Below are 15,520 nucleotides of genomic sequence, written 5' to 3' on the forward strand. Positions count from 1 at the left end.
ATACGAGGTAAACGAACAGTATCCTATTTTATTTGTATACTACTAATTAATACTCTATATTAATTATTACTTAGTAAACATAGTTGGTTATTATTATTTTTTTTTTGCAACAAACAGTTATTATATTACTCAAACTTGAGGTAATCTGGGTAATCAGACCGGAATAGAAAAACCAAAATAACAAAGAGATCTATGAAAAGAATTGACATTCCTAGTTAGCGAATCTGCAATCTCATCATGCGTCCTTGGAAAGTAGCAGATCTTGAAATCCGGAAAATACATCTTGAGAATTTGGAAGACCTCCAGCTCAGTTGAGAAATTTGGCCAAGCTTGTAGGTCATTTACCATTGCAATCTGTCCCAAATCTCTGGCGGTCAGAATGCCATAACATACTCTCTATTGCTCATCTTAGCATTTGCAATTCCGAGTGTAGTGCCGTCTCACGCCTCCTTATGTTATGTGCCCAATGAGTTGGATATTTCCCATTTTATCCTTCCAAACTCATCCAATTCCGCTGAATTGATTTATGGAGGTCCATGAACCATCCACATAGTTGGTTATTTAAGTAAATTGTTTATCCTCTATATATATAATACACGGATCGAATACTAGCTACTATTATATATATTTACATGTCAATAATTCATAAGTGTAACAGCATCTCCAAGACCTTATTTTAAAAGAGAACAAAACTTTTAAATGAAAATTTGAGGGTTGATTAGTCCAACCATGAATCCTCAAAAAAAAAAGTTAAAGAACTTATTCATTTGTATTATAGTCCTTTACATTAACAAAAATTACTAATAATGATAATATTTTGCAATTAATACATATAAAACATATTTTTAATATATTATACAACACACAATTATATATTAAAAATAGTATAAATTACATATATAATAAAACAACACACATACACACAAATTTCAGAAAATTACATAAAATACCAAATTATTCAAGCATTATATCTGTAATGCTCCCATATGTGCTCAATCAAAGCATTCCGAAGTGATAAATGAGCCTCTTGGATTGTCTTCATTTTCAATCAACTTAAGCAGTGAATATGGTGGATCAAATTCATCACAACACCCTATTGGATTGAAAAAAGCAAAATTGAAAACAAAAATGGCCGAATGTAATAATTCATTTGTTGACTCTATGATTTCATCAAACGAACAAATTCTTAATTTCTTATAAGACAGTGTATAAACTAGGACTAAGAATTATGAGTTGCAGCAATTATGTATCCAAAATTAAGCTAAATGGTTGTGTGTACAATATTCTTCCCATAAGAATATAGGTTTGATCAAAAGAAAATTGATCAGAAAAAAAAAAGTATATAGGTATGTGTGGTGGCCTCGTGATCAATCACTTTTTGACAAAGTCTTGTGGAAAATGACTTAGTCAAAGATTTCACTTGTTTTCTTTAGGAAAATAAGTACACATCACTTTCATGCTTTCTCTATTTTTGGTTGAATGTCAAATTCTCGTGTTATTTATTTGATTTTTTTCTCCTCACCAGTCACACTAACATTTGGGCAGCGTCAAGTCCATGAACTATTCTTTTTTTTTTTAAATTGGTACAGTGTTCCAAGAAAATTAAATACCATGCACAAATGTCGGACTCTAAAATCTACACATTGTTTTTTGGAACACTACTCTACTCTAAAATCTACATGCACATTTTTCTCATTATAATAGTCTTTTTCCCTTTTACCAGATTCTTATACCATATATATAACTTTTGAGTATGTTATCATTTCTATCAAATAGATATTTATATACAAAGAATTTTTTTTTTTTTGAGATTTGACCAAAATAATGTTTGTATTTGCGTATAATAGTGTTACGTCTTAAGAATAGCATAACATCTGATAAAAACTGTACATCATCGAATATAATTGCAATCATAAGCATGAATAATACCAGCACAAAACTTTTAATAAAGAGAAAAAAACTAAGATAGCACCAAACCAAGTTTTTGTTCCCAAAGTAGCACTCAAGGCTCAAAGTCACAAAAATAGATTTCATTAAAGAGGTAAAAATATACACTTATACCTCTTGGGTTAATTAATCCAAACCTTAACGTTTAGAGTTAAGAGGTGGGGTTTTGGAATTAGGGTTTAAAATTTTATAAAAAATAAATACTAAAATAAAAGATAAAAAATTTAAAAACAAAAAGTATTTTTAAATTATAAAAGAAAATTTGAAAAAAAAAAAATTCGAAAAAAAAATAAAAAAAATATTATAAAAATTTCGAATCTGAAAACATATAATCTGAAACTATATAAAAAAAAATTTCATTTTTTTAATTTTTATTTTATTTATTTTTGTTTGTTTATTTAATTTTAATCCAAGGGTATTAAAGATGTTTTACCCTTTAATGAATGTTATTTTTGTGACTTTCTCCTTCTAGTGTCATTTTTGAGAGATAAACTTCAAAAGGTGCTATTATTGACAATTGCCCTTTAGTAAAAGCATCATCAACTCATAAAATATTTTTGTATTTAAATGCTATAATAATTAAAAAAATTACTTGTTTTTCCTCTAAATGGAAATTGTTTTTTCTTCTTTTATATTTAGAGAAAAAATAGCATCCTGCATTACATAGACATAATTTTGTATTTATATTCTTAATTTTTTTTATCATTGTAATTATTACTAAAAAAATATTTGTTAGCGAAAATAACGTTTATATAAATATAATCACATACTTTATTTGCATAATAGTTTTTCAACAAATCTGAAATAATATTATATTATATGAAAATCTTGTAAAAGTTTAAATAAGTTGGGTTTATTTTCAATTGTCAAAAACAAAAGGTATTATTTGTGAAATAAAAAAATAACTTTTTTATATAATTCTTCTATTTTATAGGAAAAATAAGAAAACTTACTAAAATGATTGAAGATATATTGAAATCTCACATTTCATGGTTATTTAACAAGAAAATTTATTACTTCATAAATGAAAGAGACAAGCATATTTATTTCATGTATCATATATGGAGCATAAAACACAGAGCGATTTGCACAGAAAATATACAATAATCATAAAATTTGCAAAAATAAAAAATTGTGGTGGAGCCCAACATTAACAGGTGTAAAAAACACTAATAACCCTATTGTTTGTTTCGGGGCAAATTGATGATGTTTATTTAGTGGGTGCACAATTTGTGATAAAAAGAAAACTGCCAAAATATGGTTTTGAACTTGGGTTGTTAAGGGTGCACAATACAAACTTTTTCACATGTTCTAACAGAGTTTTTATATTTTCACATATGAAAATTACAATATAGATAACTATTACAGGTGCAGAGGACCCCATAATGCCTTACATGGCTTCCTCCCTGGTTTGTTTATGTTGGAAACAATAGTTTTGTGGAAATTATTCATATATATATCTAAAGAAATCATAGACCTATCTATTCTCTCTTTCTTTATCCCTCTCTTTGTATTTTTTACCTCCTTCACAATCTTTTCCTCATTCAAACAACAAGCACATCTCTTTTTACACAAACATAAATTATAAAACACTAAATCATCAATTTTTGAGATCATGACCCTTTCTATCAAGAAATTTTATCATCCTTACATTCATTGCCACAAATTCACACACTCAACTTTCAAATCTCTCTCGCTCAAGCCATTAAATTTTGGATGTGGTTACACGACGGAGCGTAAACTCGCATAATCTGGAAATCACGAGTCTTGTTTAACAAAAAGCTCATTCACTCTTTGCATTTCAACAAATGCTTTCTTTATGGCCATCATCATCAACTGCCGCCTCTGCCGCATTATCATCGTCAAATACCATCTCCGGCGGGTCAGCTCAGAAGAGGAGAGTCTGTTAAGGGTGAAATATCGAATATTAGTTGTTACCATGATTCTTGGAGATATCTTTCACTTTTCTTTACGATGTAATTTGTGAAATAATCGATTAAGATTTCACTTAACTTTTTTTTGTTATAATTAGTCGGTAATATATAAAAATTATCTAGATATCATTATTCTTAGATAGTATTTTAATAAATGGCCGGTTAACACTATGGTTATCCGACTACGCATGTATTCTCGATTATAATTATTCGGTTAATAAATATATATTTTTGTATTCATCCTCCCTGATTCTATTTTGGGTAATGTTAGCTTAACTCATATAGTAGAACTCATATAGTTGATATGTAAGTTAGCATGGTTATATTATAAATTTTCAGATCTTCCGTAAATTAACATGGTTATATTTTGAATTATCCGGATACTTTACATGTTAGATGATATTTAGATTTAAAATTACCGGCTGTTGGATCGAATGATGGTTATGTCTATTGTTAGTTGGCTTGGAACAATTCATAACAAGTTACTTATGTTTTACAAATATTGTAACTTGAATTGTATTGTATGTGTTCGTTTTTGAAACCGGCTAATTGTAAAAAAAAGGTCATGTAAAATCTAGTAACCGGTTGTGTCACAAATTTCATCATTAAAAACAGTTCGCTATGTCACAAAAAATTCATGGCTAGACTAAAATAGTATTTGGTAAGGAGTGAATCTTAGCCTAACGGATTCATCACCAACAGCAAAAAAAAAACAAGGGGGTAACTCGACGGAATCCATTAATACTTGAAAAACAGTGACGATAGAAAAATCTCCGATCAAAACCTGAAATAGATACGATAAATGCACATTGTATAAGACTAATGCTGTAAACAAATTCACGGAAAACCCCCCAAATTCGAATTTCAAAGACAGAAAATGCAATGTAAAAATCATAGGATTTCCGATGTTGATAGAAAAGAAGGTTTATGGATAAGAAGGAATTATGAGTCTGTTTTTTTTCTAGTTGATGTCGAAAAAAAAGGATAAGAAGGAATTATGGATTTACAAACAGAGCGGAGTATAGGGAATCAAGTTCAACTTCAGAATCTTCTATCAAGAGTTTCTACAGAAAATACAAGGCGGATTTTTTCGATGAAGAAAATATTGGGAAGAAGAAACGAAGAGTGTATCAATTAATTTGAATAAGGCAGTAATTCTTTCACGTCTATGTCTGATCAAACGTGGTATAGGTTGTGTAGGGGTTTCATAAAGCAATAGGATAAAGGTTGTGTTCTAGTAAGAATATGGATATAAAGTCATTAATAAATAGAGAATTAGGCCAAAAAAAACCACAACTTTGCACGAATTGCCAAAAAAAACATGAATTTTTGGGCTGACCAGAAAAACACCAAACTTTCATTGACTTTAGAATTAATTAACAATGTTTTCGCTGACTTGCCAATTTAGCACACCGTCAACAAATTTAACAGATTAAGTGAAACGACGTCGTTTTACATGATTTGAAATATGTAGATCCCAGGATTCAAACTCAGGTTGGTTGGTCAAATGACAAGGTATTTTACCACTGGGCTACTGGCACTTTCAATGTACTTACTAACATGTTTACTTTTATTTGGTACATATTAAATATAAAAAATTCTCTGAAAACTTAATAAGATCTTTAAAATTCCAAAAAAATTAAAAAAATAAAGAAGATTTTTATAAAATTAATTTAGAAATTAAAATTAAAAATAATTTTTTTTTTATTTTTAAAAAATAAAAACTCTTCCAAAATTTTCTAAAAACTTAAAAAGATCTTTAAAATTCCAAAAATTGAAAAAATAAAGAAATTTTTTATAAAATTAATTTTGAAATTAAAATAGAAAATAAAATTTTATTTTTTCTTTTCAAAAAAAAAATTTTTATTTTTCTTAAAAAAATAAAAAAAATCTTCCAAAATTTTCATAAAATTAATTTTGAATTAAAATTAAAATATTTTTTTTTTCTTTAAAAAATCAAAAAAATTCCAAAATTTTCATTTTTAAAAAAAAAATCCAAATTTTTTAAAAATTATAATAAAATGCAAAAAATTAAAGTTACAATTATCAACTTTTTATGCGTGTATAATTAATTTCAACTTTTAGCAAATGTATTAAAAAAATTGAAAATTTTGGAAGATTTTTTATTTTTTGAAAAGAAAAATAAAATTTTATTTTCTATTTTAATTTCAAAATTAGTTTTATAAAAAAATTCTTTATTTTTTCAATTTTTTGGAATTTTAAAGATCTTTTTAAGTTTTTAGAAAATTTTGGAAGAGTTTTTATTTTTTAAAAAGAAAAATAAAATTTATTTTTAATTTTAATTTCTAATTTAATTTTATAAAAATCTTCTTTATATTTTAAATTTTTGGAATTTTAAAGATCTTATTAAGTTTTTAAAGAATTGTTTCTATTTAATATGTACCAAATAAAACTAAACATGTTAGTAAGTATATTGAAAGTGCTAGTAGCCCAGTGGTAAAATACCTTGCCATTTGACAAACCAACCTGGGTTCGAATCCAGGGGTCTACATATTTTTAATTTCAAATCATGTAAAACGACGTCGTTTCACTTAACGCCAACAATAAACGACGTCAAATATTTTTTTAATAGATATTTGTAAATTATGCAGTTATATGTGTATATGAGATGTAATTTCTTTAATAGATATTTGGGTAATTATAAAAGAAAATTATGATTGATAGACAATAATCCTAAATCTGCAGAAGTAAAACTGTAAACCATGTTGGTTTGATTTAATTTACTGCAGACCAAAAACCTGTGGAATTCGGTCGATAAGGGGACGTCAAAGGAAACTTTAACCCATTAGTCCAATTTTTTCCTTCGCAAAACCCTTTGTCCAACTTTTTGAAAAATATATAAAAATAAAAGAGCATTGAATCACTAGATTAATTAAAGTTATTAATTTCGTCTTCAAGAATTGTTAACAAAAAATCTCCACTTTGACCACTTAAACCAGCTGTAATTGTTTTGCTTTGGTGACCAAAAAAACACACACTCATTTTTATTTTTATACACCGCGCTCTCTCCCTCTCTCTCCAATATACTAATGAAGTTAATCCACATGTGGAGAAGAGTAAAAGGCTTATGGAAAGAAAAATAAAAATAATTTTTTTCATTGACTTGGGCGTTTCCTATACATATGCAATAAATATGTCTTTGTATTTGATAATTACAGAACCAGAGAACTCTTTTTCTTTCTCTTCTTCTCTCTTTCAAAAAACAAACCAAACTTCCTCAAGCAAAACACATAGATTAGCTAAGAACTGAGAGAGATCGGAGAGAGATGGGGAGAGCTCCATGTTGTGACAAGGAAAATGTGAAGAGAGGTCCATGGTCTCCTGAAGAAGACGCAAAGCTTAAAGATTACATAGAGAAACAAGGAACTGGTGGGAATTGGATAACTCTCCCTCGCAAAGCTGGTATAATATCTCATGATTTGAATGGATTAATAATGTCTTGTATTTTTTTTGGGTTTTCTTTGAATTTTAAACCTTTGGTGGGTCTTGGTTGATTTTATTTATCTTGTATAATATGATATATATAAAGGTTTAAGGAGATGTGGGAAGAGTTGCAGACTGAGATGGTTGAATTATTTGAGACCAAACATAAGACATGGAGATTTCACTGAGGAAGAAGACAATATTATCTGCAGCCTCTTTGCCTCCATCGGAAGCAGGTTAAGAAAATCTAGCTTCAACTTCCTATAGTATAACTGATATGATTCCAATATTATTATTCTTGGTCTTGATTATCTGATCTTAAAGATGTGAAAAGATAACTTGTTTAAATCATGTGAAAAAATGGAGAAAGTGGGTATCAAAGGCAAGAGAGTTTGCATGTTTCAAGGAGGATTTCATCTTTTTTTTTTTCTTAATTAAAATAATTGATTTAGCATTTACATGCCCCATTTTGTGCAGTATAATTGCCTCCTTTTGAGGGTATATTCTTTTGTTCATAATTTAGGAAAAGAAATCGGAGAAAATTCACTTTGACAACTATTGAAGAATAATGAAGCTCAAAAGTATATATTTCATTTAATTATTGTGGTTATATAAAGGAGTAAATCATGTTGAAAATGCAGGTGGTCAGTAATAGCAGCTCACCTGCATGGTAGAACTGATAATGACATCAAGAACTATTGGAACACTAAGCTTAAGAAGAAACTCATTGCCACTATGGCTCCTCCACGACATCATCATCTCTCAGCCATTGCTTCATCATCATCATCATCACCATCACCATCATCACACTACAACATGATCAATAGTCTTCTTCCTTATGACCCCTCAATATCTACAAACCAGCTGATCACGCCTCATCGGGGGATGATGACGATGATGGGCCGACAACAACAACTATTATACCAAGAAGACATGGGCAGTTTGGTAAATTCTCTAAACAGCAACAAGTTCGCAATGAGCCATCAAGACGATAACCAGAAGCAAAGTACAAATAAGGGAATAATGTTGTTGAGTGATGTAAGAAGTGGGTCAAGTACAACAAGTACAGTAACAAGAGTGAAGATGGAGCATCATGATTATCATCATGAAGAAACTGAGAGATCAATGGAAGGTTATGAAATGGATGAGATAAATCATTTAATAAGTAGTAGTTGTACGAGTAGTAGCAATAGCTTGTGGTTTGATGAAAGCAAAAGAGAGGATAAGTTCATGTTGTATTATTGATCTCTCTCACCAACTTTGATCCAATCTCCATATTCTCTCCCTTTTTCTCAAAACTAAAAATAAACTATTAAAAATTTGTTTTTCTAGTTTGAACATGTTATTCACGAGCATAGATATTTTTTAATTGTGTATGAGAACCCTAGGTTTTGTTTAACCTATAGCTAGCTCTTATAAATTTATAGTAATCAAGAAAAATAGGCCTAACAAATCGATTGAATGTCTACAACCAACATGTTGTTAACTTTTCTTTGCCTCATAATAACTAGAGGCATTAAGTAGGGTTTTGCGGTTATCAGCCTCTACACGCAATTGTAACCAAATGGGTACATCAGATGAAATAGTAGCATCAAAAGTAGAAAGCGATAGGGAAAATTTTGCCAAGCTGTCGGCAACCTGATCTTCGAGCTTCGGGTCTGAAAGCTAAGACCATTACATGTTTTAGCTAAAAATATGTTAGAAATGTTTAATATCTACCAGTGAGATAGAGTGATCCAAAAATCTGATCATGTCTATAATGACATCATTTGCCCTATCGGCAAATGCAGCCAGCATTGGAAAGCACGCATTTATTACTATAGAGTGAATTATCTAAAAAACGTATCACATTGTCTGATTCGAATTTGTAATATCTTCCGACTAGTGGTAAGAGGATGGACCGAACGTCTATTACTGTCTAGCATGTTAACCATTTGGAGAACTGTAGCAAACTGTAGTGGTGCGTTGAATTTTCTTACAAAATTGTACTTTCAAAAAACCGAAGTAAGAAAAAAATAGGTTCGTTTTAAAATGATCGTTTGTTGTTCATACTGGCGTCACAACTATAAGTCTATAACACTATTGTCATGGTCGTTAATTCAAGGGATGCCAATCTCAAGGTTGGTTCGAGTTTGATGATCAACAGTACGGGTACATAAGTCAAATTTGCTTGCTTACCAACTAACTATCCACATCAAAAATAACTAGTCTGCCAAATCTTTATCATATAATAACAAGAGATTTACGAGAGTTAATTTGTGAGCAGTTATGCAGACAACATGAGATTATTTATGATTAGTAATACCATATTATGAATATACGATAGACTGATCTTCAGTCTTAATAGTGCACTTTATAGATAATTTCTTATCTTTATTCTTTTAGATGCGAAAACTACTCCCACTTGCATTTCTTTAATGAAATATTTTAAAATCTCATGCTCTTTGCTTATAGCTGAATCATATATCAACCAATCGTTAATCAACGACGGGCTATATACGTTATAATCGTATCCACCTCCATCATCTATATATTATATGGGAATAAAGGATTTCAAATCTAGATGGATGACAAAATAAGTCTCAATCACACCAATTTAAATAAGAAATCCAGACTTTATAAAGTAACGTAACACCATCATATTCTTCTATATATGAAATATTAGAATCAAGTAACTACGAGTATAGTATAATGCAACCATGATTTTTTTCAACAACATGCATTATATAGAGTTTTAATATAGATAGAAACACATTGATAACCCTAATTCAAAGCTAGATGATCTAGCTTAGATCCATATAATGGTTACTTTCATGATGTTTTGAGTTACTAAATTCAATCTTTCGAGCCGTTGTTTTTTTTAATACCGGTTGAGAGAGTCGGACCAAGATTGCGCGTCAAAATTACTAGCATATTTTCCGTACACAATATTACTATAAAATAACTTTGCCGTCAAATTTGTATACTTATTCGACCGACGATTTAGAGAGAAAAGTATATTCACTATTGTGTTTTATTTAAAATTATCTCTATATTAGTGATTTTTTAATTATCTCTATATTTGTGCATGCATCATTATAGATGTGTTATTTTATATAGTCCGGATTAAGGGAATGAGGAAAGAATGTCTTTGAGTGGAGAGGAAACTGACAAAAAATGTGACACTGCCTCTCTGTAAAAGAGACCTATCATTATTGTGCTAATAATAATGAATTATTGAAACACGATCGAATGATAAATATCAATGAAAGAATATTGGATCTACAATTAAACTACTAAGATAAATCTTTGGAGCGTGGAATGTATATCTAAACAAACTAAGAGACATCAATAAGCGACAAGAAAGCTGGAACTGAGTCACTTTAGGAAGAATGATCATTTAATATTTTTGATAGAAATGAAGTAAACAAATTTTCTACAGCTGAATCTTGTTAAATATGTCAAAAGGTATGGGGCAAATTATCTGATATGCATTTGAATGAGGGATATATTATTATATGAACTATAACGTTCAGTTATTCAATTAAAAGTTAAGAAATTAGATTACCGAAATATAAGTTTTCTATTTTAGAGAAAATATCTCAAACCCTCGAAAGATACTTATTCTTAAACTATATATAAGTTAAAGATGACAAATTTTCAATGGTAAATAAATTTATAGAGAATTTGCTCATAGCACCGAAATGGGAGTGAAGATGTAATTGTTGATTTCCAGTTTTTGATTGTTCCTTGTGTATCCCAAAGCCCAACCATATCCTTACATTCTAAATGGATATTTCATGTTTATTGGTAAATGGACTCATGTGGAATTATTGGGGACATTGCACCACTGGAGTAAACTCATGTAGGGGGTTACTTATATCCATTTGGTTGGAGACGTATTAATTGCTCGGATTTAAGATCATTTGACTGATTTTGTTGTTGAGAATAAATAATAACTTTAACTCTAGATGTTCTTTCAAAATCTTGCATTATAAATTTTAATTTCTCATATTTTTAATGTCTATGCAGATTTGATTACTTAAAATTCAGGAACATAAAAATGTAAGTCACTCCAAAGTCATGTAAATTATTCATCCGGATACTTTTATACCAACTATACTTGGGGTTAACAACTTAATATGAAAGTGTCTGATAAAGAAAAATTAAGATTATATTCCTTGCCCGGGTCGGGTCATATAGTAAGTGGGTTGAGTCGAAAATCGAAGTTTATAGTTAACTCAATTGATGAAATAAAGATTCACAGTAAAACCGGAACGAAACCATCAGCTAAACCCGATTGTCCCAACCGAATATGTAGTTGAATATAACTAGGGGAATTTCTACAAATGTAATGGTTTCTGTACACTGAATGATATATATAGACACTTGTTTGTGAGTTAGAGCAGACCATTAATGAAGAATGTTTCTGTATCACAAGAAATGTCATTGCCAATAAACTTTGTCAACGATGCCTCCACCTGTTCGAACCGCCAGGTGAAGACTTTCTGCAGCCGGAGGAACGCCCCATAGATATGGAAACGCCACTGCCATTGTTAGCTTCTCTTGTAAACCGCCTTTTCTCTCTTTCATCAATGGACCTTAAAATTACAATAAATCTTTTAGAATATACTTACACAAATATTTTTAACAGCAGTACGTTAGTTATCAGAATCTGAAAATTTTAAAACTACTTTAGTCAAGCACATTAGTTTAAAAGCTGCTTCTTTAAAAAAAAATTTAACACTTATACTTCTTTAATCAAGCATTTTTTTGAACACCTAATTTTAATTTTTAATCAAGCATATTAGTTTTCAAAATCTGAAAGAAATTTTTTTAGCTTGGGCTAAGACGGGCCTAAATTAGTCTCTCGGGTCACGAAGGCCTTACAATTAGTGTCTTGACTCAATTCTGCAATAAAATACAGTCGGGGAAAGTTATGATGATGTAACTAATGTGGAAGTGGTGGAATCCACACTATCAATTAATTTTCCGTTTTAAAGTCTAAAAACATGTTTTCATTTTTTCACATATTTACTTAGTGGGAAGCTGAAGAATCCTATTAAAATGTTTACTAACAAGGGGACAAATTACAAAGTAGAAGATAACTAAATATTCCCTAGGCCTGGGCATTCGGGGTCCCAATCGGGTTTCGGTTTTATCCAATCGGGTTTCGGTTTTTCGGGTTCATCAAAATCAGGCCCATTCGGATTATATGAAAGTTCGGTTCGGGACCGGTTCGGGTTCTATCGGGTTCGGATCGGGGTTAGTGAATCTTCAAAGAACCGGTACAACCCAATATACTTTCGGATTCGGGTCCCAATCGGTTTTTCGGTTTAAAAATACCTGATTTTTACCTATTTTATAACCAAAACATGAGTAAAATCGGTTCTTCAGTTTTAAAATATCTGATTTGTACCTATTTTGTAACCAAAACTTAAGTAAAATCGATTCAAAAATAAGGAACATCAACCGTGATTATTCAAAATCAAACGAAAAATAAACATATTTACTGATAAAAAGAAAACCAAATAAATAAAAGCATAAAACGAAAATCAAGTTCTCATGAAATGAGAAACATTGGTTAACGAAAACAAAATTAAAATCTAAATACTTCAAGATTCAACGTCCATCTTTAACCATCAACATTAATATAATAGAACCACCAACCTTCATGTAATAGATAAGTATTTTAGATTTTCAATATTTCTTAGTGTATTTTGGATACATATTATGAATTGAGATCATGTTTGGTACAAGATCTTTTCGAGGTTTTGAATGTTTCGGGTTTTATCGGATATCCATTTAGATTCGGGTTCGGTTCGGATAATACCCATAACCCGAAATACCACAAAACAAGACCCATTCGGTATTTACGTCGGGTTCGGATCGGTTCGGATTCATTTTTATCGGATCGGATTCGGTTCGGGTTTTCGGGTTCGGTTTATTTGCCCAGCCCTAATATTCCCTATTCTATCCTCACTCAACTGCTCAAGAATATTTTTTTGGATAGACGAACTTTCGTGCATCATGCCGGTATTTTTATATATAATTTACCATTCATATAGAATTCTATCAGAAATATCTCTTGAACATGTACATGTGTACCATATCATAACTTATCTTCCTTATATTTGTAACACCTTTAAAGATACCATGGAAGGTCTCTACAACCCATTAAAACCTTAATTGCGTTCCCTTAGTTAAAAAAAAAACATTAATTGTGTTTCATACGTAGTCAGAAAAATCAGAAAATTCAAACAGAAGAGTTTACAATTGTTGTTGTCAATCACTACGAGTCGCACCAGAAACTAACATACGACCAGACGACAAATCTTTTTTTTGAACATTTTTTTTTTTGAAATTCTCTTTTCTTTGTAAATATTTTATACCAAATTTTTATTTTTGATAAAAATTACATAGAAAGCTAATTGCAGAAAAAAAAACCAAAAACTAAATCCCACAAGAGAAACCTTAAAAAAAAAAGCGACTCTAATGATCAAGAGGGCATCAATCAACAGATTATTTGATGAAATTGATATATTTTCTTTTATAGGCTGTGTACTTAATTGAAAACCTAAACAGCCTTTTATTTTTGTTCATTGTTACTTTCTTATGACTTATAACACAAAAATGCCCTGTCCTACCACATTTCACAATCACAAAAGTCATGCTCACTTGCATGTGCTGATAGATATCTCACATACGGTCGATTATATTAATGTTCTGTACAGTATTTTGTAGTGCATCAGGCATTCTTTTCTCATAAGTTCAGGTTCGTAGAAAATTAGTTGAGCCTTAAACTAGTTACATTTGTTTGCTTATATTATATGATAAAATCCAATTTCTAGAATCTACAAGTGAAATCATATTGCGTATGTATATTATTTGTAGACAGATCTGAAATCTTTTTAAAAGACACGTAAGTGAAATATTTATCCTTAATTGAATGTAAAGATTAAAAATCGTCTTCGCGGTGGATGATGATAAGCCCTTGGATTAGTTCGTCCAATCAATCAGTAAAGAAAACACATTTAGATAGGGACATATATATATACTTATGTATTCACCAAAAACAATAAGGTCGTTTCATATACTTTATAGTCATTCGCTAGATGTCATAGAGACGTGAATGAGAATATGAGATGGAGCTTTGAAACTGTAGCTACTACCGTATTGCATTTTTCATATTGAGGTTAAATAATAATTTAGAGTAAGAAACTACAATAATGATTTTTAGCAGGAAAAAAAAGTACAATAATGATAGATAAAAAGTACAGAAAGATAATAGAAGAGAAGGTGGAAACAAGATTATAGTATATGACAATGGAGGATTAGAGCACACATGAAGTGCACATGTTGTCCATTTGCAAAGGACCAACCTTTGTTTCTCTAGCTCACCCTATTCGTCTTCATTGTCTCCATTTAGTTACTTCTTGATTGACATATTGATTTTCTTTGGAACTTGTTAATATGATTATATGTATATTAAACCAATGTTTAAGAAAAAACTACTCGCTAATCAGATACCTAAAAGTTATTATTTGTAGTACCAATTAAAAAGATCTTTTCTTAAGAAAAAAAATTTACCAATCAGATAGTGCAATTCAGCAGCTAACCAATGGATTAGAAATCTAATTGACTAATTGCATTTGCACTCATACATCCATTTAGATTGTTAACCCCTAAAGTTTGGTAGAAATAATCATATTATTAATTCAAGTGGTGATTTTGGATATCAGCCTGCCTCTGGAGGGATCATAATGGGGCCTCTTGCATTGTTCATTTGTTATAATTTGTGGACAAAAATAAATAACCAAACATTTAATGCAAGTTTTTTTGGAGAAAAAAAAACAATATCGAAAGTTATATTAGAAGCCAAAGATGACCGGCAGTTCAACCAGTATAAACTCCAAAACTCTGATTGAAAACATTAGTCTTCGAGTGAGGAAGATGTTGTGATCTGAAAGTCTGATAAGGCCTGGAGAGGCCACTTGAAAGCAATGGACATTATTTGATCGGAATGGATCTTTCATATACCAAATCCAGCTGATACTTTTCGAAAGATCACTTATTATGGCTGATGGACTAGCGATTAGAACTATAAAGCATTCTGTAACCTTAGATTTCAAGATAGAGACTCATTACAATTGGTGACAACAATTGCAAAACAATCTAGTTATTCAGATATCTTTTATTTCTCTTGTTTATTTAAA

At 30.2% G+C, this 15,520-nt stretch overlaps 1 protein-coding gene across 1 annotated transcript; it reads left to right on the forward strand.

The window, feature by feature from the left end:
• Window positions 1-6,660: 6,660 nt before the first annotated feature.
• Window positions 6,661-8,672, forward strand: LOC106443519 (transcription factor RAX2). Its single transcript, XM_013885079.3, has 3 exons — window positions 6,661-7,304; window positions 7,432-7,561; window positions 7,967-8,672. The coding sequence occupies exons 1-3, from the start codon at window positions 7,169-7,171 to the stop codon at window positions 8,568-8,570; spliced, it is 870 nt and encodes a 289-aa protein (XP_013740533.1). The 5' UTR covers window positions 6,661-7,168; the 3' UTR covers window positions 8,571-8,672.
• Window positions 8,673-15,520: the final 6,848 nt, after the last annotated feature.

This window comes from Brassica napus, chromosome A3 (assembly GCF_020379485.1).
Source record: "Brassica napus cultivar Da-Ae chromosome A3, Da-Ae, whole genome shotgun sequence".
NCBI classification, from domain to species: Eukaryota; Viridiplantae; Streptophyta; class Magnoliopsida; order Brassicales; family Brassicaceae; genus Brassica; species Brassica napus.

Coding starts and splice junctions, on each gene's coding strand:
- LOC106443519 (XM_013885079.3), top strand. CDS start 7,169: ATGGGGAGAGCTCCATGTTGTGACAAGGAAAATGTGAAGAGAGGTCCA. Junction 7,305..7,431: donor AACTCTCCCTCGCAAAGCTG/GTATAATATCTC, acceptor ATATATATAAAG/GTTTAAGGAGATGTGGGAAG. Junction 7,562..7,966: donor TTTGCCTCCATCGGAAGCAG/GTTAAGAAAATC, acceptor TTGAAAATGCAG/GTGGTCAGTAATAGCAGCTC.